At 47.9% G+C, this 12,266-nt stretch overlaps 1 protein-coding gene across 1 annotated transcript in view; it reads left to right on the forward strand.

Annotated features, from left to right (window-relative positions):
- The window catches only part of SPOCK1 (SPARC (osteonectin), cwcv and kazal like domains proteoglycan 1), a 407,861-nt gene that overhangs the window by 284,825 nt on the left and 110,770 nt on the right, over positions 1–12,266 (forward strand). The window contains exon 5 of the mRNA XM_081825612.1: positions 10,258–10,384. Within this exon, the coding sequence (XP_081681738.1) occupies positions 10,258–10,384 (127 nt within the window). The remainder of the gene's footprint in view (positions 1–10,257; positions 10,385–12,266) is intronic.

The raw sequence follows: 12,266 nt of genomic DNA on the forward strand, positions 1-12,266 counted from the left end.
CCCTGCCTGAACTCTTATGGTATTGGGAGCCTCCTTCCCCAGCCTTCTCTAGACAGACACTCTGTCTCTGTACAGCTCTCCCTCACGGTGTGAGGTGTCTTCCTTACAGTGACTTGAATGGATTTTCTGTTGGTAGCTTCTGTACATTGGTCCAGGTTCTGCTGTTGAATACATCGGGACCTGTGGATTTATCATTCCCTGTGCCAGCACATTCTGGAGCATCGCGTCTGTACGTGGGATTGGCTGGGAACCTGACTGAGTATAGCTAGAGTGACTGGTGATGAAGAGCTGCAGGGCACATCCAGGGGACTCGGAACACAGGGGGTGGGACGTCAGAGATAGCCTCAGGGTGAGGTGGTGTGTGAGTGGATGCTTGCAGAAGGGTGGGAGGATCGTGGCAGCGGAAGATAAGAGTTCGAGAAGACCCAGGACCGTGGAGTTAGCCTTAGTTCCTGGCCACATTTCCAGAAAATTCCCCACCAGTGAAGGCCACAGAGCCTTGTCAAGGCTCCAGCTTCTTTACTGTGACAAGGTGAAGAAAGCTTCCAGATCAGGGGCAAAGTTACGGTGCTGATGGGGCTCTTTCTGCCTCCCGCAGTGCTTTGGGGGCATGGCCGGCTGTGGACGGTGTGTGCATGATGGTGTTCAGCTCCTCCAATACCACGTGCCCGTCAGCTTCCTGTCTCTGGCCTGTCCTGCAAACCGCAGCGTCCCTGATGTCATACTGTCTCCCCACTTCTGCTTCATTTCACTAGCTTGTTCTTCCCAAGGTAGATCATACATGGCCGTCTCAGGACAGGGTGCTTTGTTGCTGGTGACTAGAAAACAAATACGAGAATCCTTTCTCTCAGACACATGCCCACAGTCATGAACTGTCCCCCCAGGAATGCCAGCCCATGTTTTCTAAGATGATAGCAGCAGAGCTGATGGTGGAATTGTCTTGTCTGCACCTTGTCTGGAATTGCACCCTTGTCTGCACACCTGAGCTTACAAACAGCACCCTCAATTCTTCCTGCAAAGGGTCAAGATTATGAATGCTCAAGGAGGGAAGCCAGATGAAATTCTCGGCCTTGGGCTTGCTTGCTTATCATTTGATTTTTCCCAATTAGCGTGTCCATTGCTAACAATTTCCACTAAGATCTCAGGGCTGGAAGGGGACCTCTCTTTTTTGGGCCAGTGCACAAAGAAGAGCGGTAAAACGAGACATCAAACAGGGATGCCGAAGGTCAGTGGGTAATAGTCACAATTTCTTTGCTGCCCCCTTTTAGGAAGAAATAGATTTTTTAAGACTGAGTACTTCACTATCCACTATCCTACGGGAATAAAGAAAGCTCAACCGTTCACTTATATTTCCCTAATAGCTTGCCATTACACTGCAGGCTTGGCGTTTTCCTTCACAAAGCAAAATCTTAGTTGGGTTGTGTGTGTGTGTGTGTGTGTGTGTGTGTGTGTATGTGTGTCCATCCATGCATGCGGACTGTTGATGCTTATAGGTCTCCACGGCCACATTCGTGTACCAAGCTGAACTCTGATTTCAAACCCCACTGTCTCTGCCTTCCAGAGCCCCTTGCTGCCCCTGGCCGAGCTCTGTCACTCTCTTTAATAGGAGGTGACTGCAGACCAGAGTCTCCAACCCGCAGTTAGTGGAATTTACATATCAGCCTGCTAATCTTCCTGATCTGGTCAGGAAACACCGAGAGCATGTTCTTGGCTAAAAGTAGGTTTGACAAGGATCCCTGGACATAGATACTTGGTTTCAAGTATAAGGGAACGTTGATTGCAAGTAAGGTCTAGAAATGTCTGTGTCATCTGGCAAGTTCCTTTTCTTCCTGCCCTCTGTGCACTTTTGACCACACACATGGCTTCTGACGCTCGTAAATGGAGAATGGCTGGGGGGGGCGGGACGGTGTTTCCAAAATGGATGGCACATTGCTTGCTCCGTAGAGATGTTCTTGGACAAGGTAGCAGTCTGTGAGAATCTTCAGCGTCTCAAGATGTAAGAATAAAGGAGTTAAGGCAACACCTACCTCACATCAGTGCAGACGTTCAGAGTAATTAAATATGATCATTACCCTTTAGTAATAGTGGTGACACGTGATGTGTGTTAGAGCAGTCTGTCAGTTACAGGGCTAGCATCGGCTTTGGATTCTTTGCCCAATTTCTGGCACATAGCAGGTATTTACTAAGTGTTTAGTGAAAAAGTAAAGATTGTGTTTAGAATCCTAGCTGCGTTTAGGATGTTTATACCTTCAGTTTTGATAGCTTTCCTTGAACAAACGCTCAACATAATTTGGAAATTTAGTTCAGATATAGTGATCTGACCCCTTAGTCTCCCCTGAAACCTTTGAGGCCCGGTCACCTTTATTTAGGTGAACTAAGTCCCCTTTTTCCCAGCAGAGAGAGAGACAGACAGAGCAGAAGCAGGGGGAGTGGGAGAGGGAGAAGCAGACTCCCTGCTGAGCAGAGAGCCCGATGCGGGGCTCGAACCCAGGACCCCGGGAACATGACCTAAGCTGAAGGCAGATGCTTAACCGACTGAGCCACTCAGGCCCCCCTAAACTACCCTAGCTTCTTTAAACACAACTGGAGACATGGGAGACACAGTCAGGTGTGGATTTGGCAACCTGCATTCTTTAAAAATTCTGAAAATGCATTTTTTTTAGATTTGGAACAACTTAGATGAGCAGCACATGATTGTCAGTCGGGCAATAGCCGTGTCGAGTCACCAAGCAGAGGTTCCCTTTCTCAGACCCTCAGGCCTTCCTCGTCTTCTTCCCCACCTTGAGTTCATTTACACAGTCGCATACAGTATTTTTGGAAACTGTCATCTGGCTCTTGACTCTTCTCATCTATGAAGAGTAGATGCATCCCCAGCTGCCTCGGCCATGACACAGCTCAGGTGACAGGCAGGTCATGGAGACTCAGGTTGACCTTGACCTATACCTGGAAGATGATCCTGCTTTTGGAATTGCTGACATACCAGGCACATAATTTTTTGGTGGCCCTGATTCTGCTCTAAAACTGTAAAAACACATAGTTTTTCTATGGATTTGAAGGTACTTTAGAAACCTTGTTGATGATGGTTTGGAAGCATGCCTGTGAACCGATGGCTCTCTCCGTATTCCGGGGCTTGAGGTGTTTGAGCCGTGACATGGAGTATATCATGAGCTTCACGGACCTTACCTGGGTCAACTCCAGTGGGGAGAAGCCTTGGGAGGAGTAAATGAGACACATCACTGAGTAAAGGGCTTAAGACAATGCCTGGAACTTGAGAGCTTAAAACATGTTAATTACTGTTGGTAGTAATAATAATAGTATCAGGAGAATAGTAAGTCCTCACTAAATATATAGCTGCTATTATTATGTATTTGCCCTTTTAAATTTCAAGCATTTGTAAGCAGCACGTCTTTATACCACATGGGTGCCCAGTAGCACTTAGGGTACCCCTAGGCACACCCTAGTGACTGCATGCACACTGAGAGCTCTTCCTCTGTTCTCTAATGGACATCTGTTCATTAGGAAAACTGGACTCTCTCGGGACAGGATCTTGCATCTGTCATCATCTTCCTTTGGAAGAGGATGGAGACTTATGAGTCCATGGATACCAGGATGGAGAGTGTCTGACGTGAGAGCCTGTCTCTGTCATCAAAGCAGCTTTTGCAAATGACACAGGCCATTATGCTCTTCCTGTGTAATTTTATGACTTCGTGTAATGACTTGAATAACCCTAACAACGGAGGAATTATAGCATCATTTTACATGACAGATTATTCAAGTGGTTAACATGTTTTTCATTTCAATTAACATTCATTATTTTGTCTCTGGTTCAAAATAGCCAGCACTGTTAGCTCTCTGAGTATCTTCCATCCTTGTTTTAGAAGCAATTAGTTCAGATTTTGCAAACAAATTCAGTGTTGTTTTTGAATGGGCAGTTTGGTATTAACAAGAGAATACAATGCTTGTGATGCTGGCTACCAGCCGACAAACACTGGGATCGCTGGAAACGGGCCCTTCTTGGGTGGGTTCTCCATGGCTCTGAGCTGACAGGTCTGCTTTAGAGAGCTGATGGGAGAACAGACACAGGACAGAAGAAAAGGTCCTGGGACTGTGACTGGCTGTTCCATAAGCCTCAGTTTCTCCCTTCTGTATAATGGGTTAATGACAGTATCCACTGTCAGAGGGTCATGGGGTAGGAGGAGTCAGGGAGATGTGTTCAGGGCCCTTAGACAGGCAGGTGGTTGTCCCACAAAACTACTCAAGTCCTGCTAGCTACTGTCACTTACTATCTGGACTTGCTTTACTCTTTGACCAGCTGTTCACACAGAGTAAAGCAATTTTATCTAAAGTTATGCACCTGTTAGAATACCGGGGTGCTATACAATGAAGGGCCTTTTTTCAATAACCAAAAGAAAATTTAAGTCAACAATGCTGCATAGGCTCTTAGCAGCCCCCGCCCCCAGTATACCCTTAAATTTTTTTTGGACCCAGATTGTTGAATTTCATCATGCAGGATCGATGTCAAGAAACGTATACCTGCCCATCTGTCACTGAGAAAATTATTCCGAAAGTGTCTGTCCTGCCACTGTTTTGCCTTAGGTCTTGGCTATGGTCCTCCTCTGGTCATGGCCAAGTGAACTGATGTCATCAAAGACCTCGTTGAGTCAACTGTGGGGAATTGGCAGGAGAGGGGCCTTGCCTTGATTGGTGAGGGTGGGGACATCTGAGTGAGGAGTGGCAGGGTCCAGTGGGAAACAAGAGCAAGACATTCCTGGTGTGTGGACTTGAAGGTTAAGGTTGGCATTTCCAGGAACTTAGGACGGGAACGTGTTGGAAAGAGTGGTCGCAGTCTGGTCGGTCTCGCTTGTAGCTGCTGCCCTCTTGTAAGAGTGTGAGTTGCTCTTGCATATGATATGAATGCTAATACATTTATTTACATACTATACTGAAGAGAAATCCTCTGAGTGGTGTTCCAAAGAATCATTTTGGAACAGTGTAAGTCTTGAAATTGAGACTATCGACATGAGATTCTGTGCTGTGCTGTTCCCTTGCTGGAAGGGTCCCATCATTTGAGTACTACCCAATAATGAGTGCTGATAATTTCCATTGTTTGAATTTTCACTTCAGGCTATTATTTCTTTATAATTAATACTAAACTTAATACTTCCTGTTTGTTTAAAAAACATGTAAATATTGTGAAGAATGTAGAAAAACTTACTCTTTTAGCAATTCTTGAGGATTCCTAAGAATTCTGATTTCTCGTTCCTAAATCCTAAAAATTGGTATCTGCTGAGAATTTGGAGCCACTGCGTCAGAGGTCCTTACCCAGCTTGGGAAGCAGTCTGACCTCTGGAACAGGAGGAGCCTTCAGCCCTGACGTGCAGAGCAGAGTTCCCTCCACCCACTTCTCAGTTGGCTTTAGAAAATTTTTGCTAATTGTTGTTTTTTCAAGTTTGAATTCTTGTTGCTTAAAACCACACACTAGGTCTGTCTTCTAGTTAGTGCTGGTAATTTCCAGAAATAAAAGGAGGAAGTTCTAAAGGTCCAGATTAATAAATTCACCTTTTTCACTGAACAAATTCATGTGTTGAGGATTGACTGTGTTTCCAAGCCCCGGGAGCACAAAAATGGTGACAGCCAGTCTACCCTTGAGGCGTGCACAGTACACTGAGGAAGATAGACTCAAAAAGAACTGCTTTATGCTGCAGTGGATGTCACAGCTGAGTCTGAACCAGATGTAATGTTGGCACAAATAATGTCATGATTAGTCTCCTTGAGGTCGGGCTCACAGGTTCAGGAGCGACGTCTTGAAAGGCAGTTGATTGAAGCTGGAACGAGGGACACACATTTACCATGAAGGCAGAAAGTCTTTGTGCAGTCATGTAGACTTGCATTTGCATGGCTCATACAAGGAACATGGAGGAGGCTCATAGGGCTGGCTGGAGTTGGAGCATGAGGACTGAGTGATGCGGGAAAGTGGTGAGGGCACGAAGGGGAGGTGTCCAGGATGGGCTCCAAGGCTTTTAGCCTGAGTCTACCCCACGTCCTATACCCTATTGGAATAATCGTAGCCACTTACATTTGGTCAAGTCAAAGCAAGGTTCTCACTGGGAGACTAGGCGGGAGCCTGACCGGAAGTGATCACAGGACCACGGCGGCATGGGCATGTGGCCGGACTGCCTGTGGAGGGGCCCCAGGAGACTTACTGCGGGAGGCGGGTATTGAACCGGGGCTTGTAGAATTTCGCCTTAGGAGGCAGAGAAGATGGAGGGGAGCAATGTGGATGGGAATGAAGATGCATCAGATGGAGGAAAAAATCCACATGGTGGTAGAGGTGCACAGAGATTGTTGTTGGGCTCTGGGAAGCAGCAGAGGGTGGCTGGAGTAAAAACACTTGGTGGTGGTGGTGGTGTGTGTGTGTCTGTGTGTCTGTGTGTGTCAGGGGGTGGGAAGCAGGCACTGACCCTGCAAAGGTAGGGCTCAGTCAATGTAATACCAAAACTAGGAGTTCAGCCTGTGCCCCAGGGGGGGGGTGGGAAGAGGGAGGTTTTAAGTATGGGAGTCATGTCATCAGATTTGTACTTAAGAATCATCTTTCTGCTTCAGAAACATAAATGCTGGGAATTTTGGTAAACTTAAAAAAAAAAAAAAAAGATTGAGAATAAGCAGTTAAGCACAAGAGAAAAAGAAGTGCCCATGACCTGCCAGGTATCTGTGTGCTGTCCTTTCTGGGCTGCTTGTGGGTTGGGATTTTCTTTATGGTGTTGTCAGTAGGGTAGGAGGTGTGGCTGCCCCTAGCACCAGCCAGCTCAGGGTGGAATTAGGGCTTCATGGCCAATTGAAAGGCTGGCAGGACCTGCTTCCCAGATTAAATTGCTTGTGTCACGCCAGGTGATGAATGTCTGTGGCATTGGGTATAGCATTTCCATCAAGACTCCTTCATAGGATTTCATTCTTGGACTTAAGAAGTGAAATACCTTATAGTCCGAACACTTAGTCCCTTGCCTTGACTGGATGGGTTAAGTTTTAGGGTTTGGGTGAATTGTGGGGATTGAAATACACACAGCAGCCAGGGAAGTTCTGCCTCCATGGGATCACATAAACTTGCAACATAACTTTATATAATTTGTCCCCGGACGGAGACCATAGGTTTGGGTGCCATGTCCACCAGAGTCCTAGTGAGGTAAGGAACATCTGAGTTTGCTCCAGTGTGACAGGTAGGCCTGTGAACATTGAGATTGGGTTGGCCTTTTTACCTCTAGTCCCCAAGGCATCCTACGAGAGAGAGGTCAGACATGGTGCCTCCATGACCGCCCGACGCTGGGTATGCTCAGCTTGCTCCTTTGCAGGTGCAGAGCCAGGGACAATGTTTCAGAGGAGTCTTATTTACAAAATTGCCCCCTAATGATGAAAATACAGATGCCAAAATAGGAATTAAAATGGTCCCAGAGCAGTGTCGCCGTTTCCAGAATAACTTCATTTTGACAAATGCATGTGAGGTAGCTTTGCTGTATTTCTGTGTGACACTGGCCAAGTCACATCCCATCTGTGTCTCCTTCCTCATTTATTATAAAGTAGAATTGTTGGACTAAATTCGTTTTAAGGTATTTTCTTGTTCTGACAGTCTGATTTTGTGATGAACTTCTGAGTGAGCTCTGCAGTGGTCAGCACATAGAGACCCACCCACTCACCCCCCCGGGGATCGAGGGAGACTCCATGATGCCCCCGGCCTGCTAGCAAGCATCAGCCAGCCTCATCTCTTTGTGTCCTCATGATGAACTTAATTTAATAGTGAAGTTCAATGTCCAGGGGTAGGGATGGCCTGTCATTAACTGGTTTTTGATAGGTGATTCCATTTCTTCCTCAAAGCCATTGGCTCGGTGTTCACTTCTCCCTACTCTCCCTTTGGTTCAGCCCCTTCTTTCCTCTGGGGCGTCATTGTACGTGGTTATATTTGCTGTAGCAAAGCTGCCCACTCTTTGGGCCTTATAGCCTCTTTCTGGGAACTCATAACAAGAATTGCTTCAGCACTGGCCATGAACCCTGGGGACTGACCCAGGAGAGGGGTTGCCAGATGCCAGAACTGCTCCCTGTATTTGTGGATTCATTATCAATGTCAGACAGTCTGCCGCGTGAATGATGATAAATGTGCGGCGTTCTGCCGAAGGGATGGTGGACTCTCAGATTCACCCCGTGCTGACAGCCCGCTTGGCCACTGCATGGAGTCCCATCACCCATCCTCCCTTCTTCTCTAGTCTGGAGCAGACCTTGAAGGAGTCAGGTATGTTTGGCAAAGGATCCTAGGAGACCTCATGTCCATGTGATTTAGGAATGGAGATGTTTTTATTTCAGACAGAGAGGCCAGGACAAGGTGGGCAGCTGTTACGGAAGCAGGGAGGCATTAGAGAGAGGACCACCCCTGACAAACACGTAGGTGCCCCCAAAGAAGTTTTAAGTTAGTAATCTAGGTGGGGCTGACAGGGGCTGAAGAAGAGAGATTCATCATCCTTGGTCACTGTGCAGCTGCGTCAATGTCATCGTAATCCTAGTCCTAGCCACTGATTGTCTTCCTGACTTTGGGCAAGGCTCTTACCCAACTTGGGCTTCACTTCTCACCATTCGTAAGATGAGCAAGCTGGACTAGGTGATCTCATGGTGTCCTTGTTGGACCTTCTTTTTCACTTCATTGGTCAGACAGGCCCAGCCCTCTGGCCCTGCCAGCCTGGCATCCCCTCATGGCCCTAAAGGTTGTGCTGTGGGTACATGGTCAATCTTAAAGGTAGTTTCCCAAACAGACCTTCCTCCTTGGACTGCCTCCCCTATATGGCTAGGGAAGGTTGAAGGTAGGATAAAAACCAGGTTGGGAGGTACTCTTCCTAGATCGTTTTCCTGGAAGAGTGTGGGTCACCTCAGACTCCAAATCCAAATTCATATGGAGCTGGAGATTTATTCCATAACTAGTAGAAAAGCTTTCCTTCTGTGGCCCCATGAGTTCTTCCGGAGAGTTAAATGCCATTCCAAGTCTTGGGCCTTGGAATGAAGTCACATTTCTCTGGCAGTGGTAATTTCATCCTCTATACCCCATTATATTATTGGGGCAAATAAGAATTATAGCGACAGCTGACATTTTTATGGCTTTCTGGTGTCTAGGCATTAGACCGAATACATGCATCAGCTCATTTAATCCTCATGCCACTGGCTTGAAGTAGATTCTGCTTCCCGCCCATTTTACAGATGAGGAAACTGAGGCTTACTTACAGTTCCAGGGTTACATATCCTGCCAAGATCACATAGTGAGTAAGTGGCGGAGCTGAGATTTGTACTTGATGTCTTCTGACTCCAGAGCCCAGAGGTTAACCACCAGGCAGCACTGCAAGGGAAAAACGCTGGCAGGGCCCCATGATCACCTGGTGGATCCAGACGGCCCATCCTCCTGCTGGAGCTCGCCCCATGGCCGTGAGAGTCCCTCCCCCTGCTTTGTGGGGGGGAGCAGCTGGGCGACGAGAGGAAGGGCGCAGTCACTGCAGGCCTTTATTTCAGTGGCTTCTGATTCAGGGGTGGGGTGCCTTCCGTGGACATAGGCCATCCTAATAGCATCATTTGTCATTATGACACAGGTTAGGATGGGGGAAACTGGAGCCGGAATGGGAGAGTAGAATTCTGATTATTTTAGCAGTTTAAAGTGACATCCCATCAGAGCCTCTATAGAATGGCAAATTGGAAGCTGAACTGAAATTGCTTCAAAATGTATCCAGAGATCGTTTTCCACAGCTGTGATAAAGTCATTTGGTTGTGTTGGGAGATGCGTTTCTGTCTCAACTGCTATCTGAGTTGTGTGTGTGTCAGCCCGGTGGGAAGGCTGCCCATCAACCCCGGAGGAGTGCAAACTCCGGGGTGCTGTGCCTGGGTGCCCCGGACATGCCACACCCTGGACTGGGGGCTCGGGGAGCTGGTGCGGCCGCTCCCTCGTTGTTTCTTTTAATGTGCTGTGAATGTCTTTCCGTGTCACCAAGTCATGTTTTCCGTTATTTCTCCTGGTCGCATCTGGTGGGTGGAAGAACCGGGGCTTTTGGAGCAGACTCTCTTGTCCCTGTTAGTGTTGGAACAAACGGGAACAAACTCGCAAAGGCCTCCAGGATGAGCCTGTCTGTGTGACCAGCCCTGTTGTTGATTGATTGGGCTTTCGTCCAGGCAGCTTGCAGGTGAGACCCGTGGGGACCGGAGCTTCAGTGAACTTATCCCCTCTCTTTCCATCCTTAGGCAAAAGAAGGGGAGCGTGGCCCACAAACACTGGGTCGGACCCTCGAATCTGGTGAAGTGCAAGCCCTGCCCTGCGGCCCAGTCAGCCATGGTCTGCGGCTCCGATGGCCACACCTATACTTCCAAGGTCAGTCATCTCCGTTTTTTTTTTTTTTTTTTGTCATCGAGAATATCCCATGTCTGCGTGTTCTCACGAGTCTCTGTGCTAGCACGAGGGCCCGTGACTCTCGATGGGCTCTGGGCCTCACCCTCAAGAGGCTGCCGCATGAAGAGACTCTCTAGCCGAAGAGACAGGATACAAATGTTACCTCCCATGGAACTGGAGTGATCAAGGACTATGGGGAAAGGATGGTTTCTGAGGGTGGCGTGTGATCCTAAAGTCAGTCCAGGCAGGCTTCCTGGAGAAGGTGAGGTAGCAAGCGGTTCTGCAGATGTGGGTCCTATAGCTGAGCCTGTGGGTGTCTCTGGAGTTTGCTGTAGGACATGGCCTTGCATCTCCCACAGCTCGAGCTGCAGTGCTTTTTTTCTCTCCTCCTGTTGTCTCTGTGAGGCTCCCTTGCACTTAGATTCTGGGGCTGAAGACGGTTGCTTTCAGCAGCACTGCTACCAAGTGGTTCTTGGGCTGGGTCCTGTCTTGGTCCTCCCTGCTCTGCACACACAGGTGACAGTGTCTCTTCCTGTGAGCCCCTCACCATCCCAACCTTTACACCATGGGGCTCCCACAGGGCTAGTGGGGGGCCCTCCCTGCCTGCTGTGCCCTGAGGCTTTTTTGGGTTATTTTGAGGCTGTGCCATGCTTTCCTGCTGATTCTCTGTTGCACAGATGATATATTTTTGTTCACTGAAAGCAGAGTTGTATCCTCTCAGATTTTCACATTTTTCTAACTAAAGGGGATATGTTTAACAAACAGGAAGCCAGAAGGTATGTCTAGCTTGTACTCAGGCCCGTGTAATCTGCTTTTTGGACCTCAACATCATAATCACTCTTTGACTGTTTGTTTATTCTTTCAACACATATCATCTGAGCCCTTCTTATGTGCCAAACTCTGTGCCAGGTGCTGGGGAAACTTAGAGTGGAAATAAAAAAAGTTCACACATCTTCGTAGCCAGAGTCAGGAATCCTTATGTCCCCAGCCTCAGACCTGCCCTGGGAATTAGAGCTTCTCTGCCCAGGGTCACAGTCAGTAAATCCTGATTAAATAGTCCAGCTCAGCTTAGCGTACCCACCCTTGCCCCTTCCCCTCCTGTCCCTGGCCCCTGATGGAATCCGTTTGAGATAGTTTGTAGTAGGAGGGCTTGCTGCTGGCACCCTGAATACGTCTGGAACTGTGGATTTTGGGGGGCACTCATGAATTTGTTCTAGCCCCCATTCCACAAAGGCAGATGAGGCCACCTAAAGCCCACCTAAAGCCCAGCTTCTAGGGATGTGAACAGTCACCTGGAGATTCTGCTAAAATGCCCATTGCAACATAGCAGGTCTTGCGTGGGGCCTGAGTTTCTGCATTTCTAACAAGTTCGCAGGTGGTGTCCATGCTGCTTGTCACTGGACCACACTAAGTAGTGAGGACTTTGGTTTTTATAGACCTCTCCTAATAGATCTCCTTACCTCCCATCTGCCCTTCCCCTGCCCCCAAAGGTTGTTTCTGCATGACCGAAGAGGTGGGGAGGATTCTGTAATAAAGGTCTGTTTGTGTGTCTCCCCCTCTTAAAATGCTTGGCTATCTTTCTTCTTCCTGCTAAAACTAAACCCCAGACCCTTTCTCCTTACTAATGGAGCCTTCCAGAGTCAGCTGCCTTCCTACTCCATCATCACTCCTTATAGAAAAACTCCTTCCTTCACTGGTTCAGCATGCAGTTTGTGAACATTTCTAGTTGTTCTAGGCCCTGTGCAGAACATGACAGTGGGAACTGGGACAGACACCATTCCAGCTCACTGGTGGTTGCAATCTGGTAGGGTAGACAGAAATAAATAAGTAACCAAACAGATAAATACACAATTTCAAATTTTGG

The sequence above is a fragment of the Leptonychotes weddellii genome, chromosome 7 (assembly GCF_054177405.1).
Source record: "Leptonychotes weddellii isolate Sample4059 chromosome 7, ASM5417740v2, whole genome shotgun sequence".
NCBI lineage: Eukaryota > Metazoa > Chordata > Mammalia > Carnivora > Phocidae > Leptonychotes > Leptonychotes weddellii.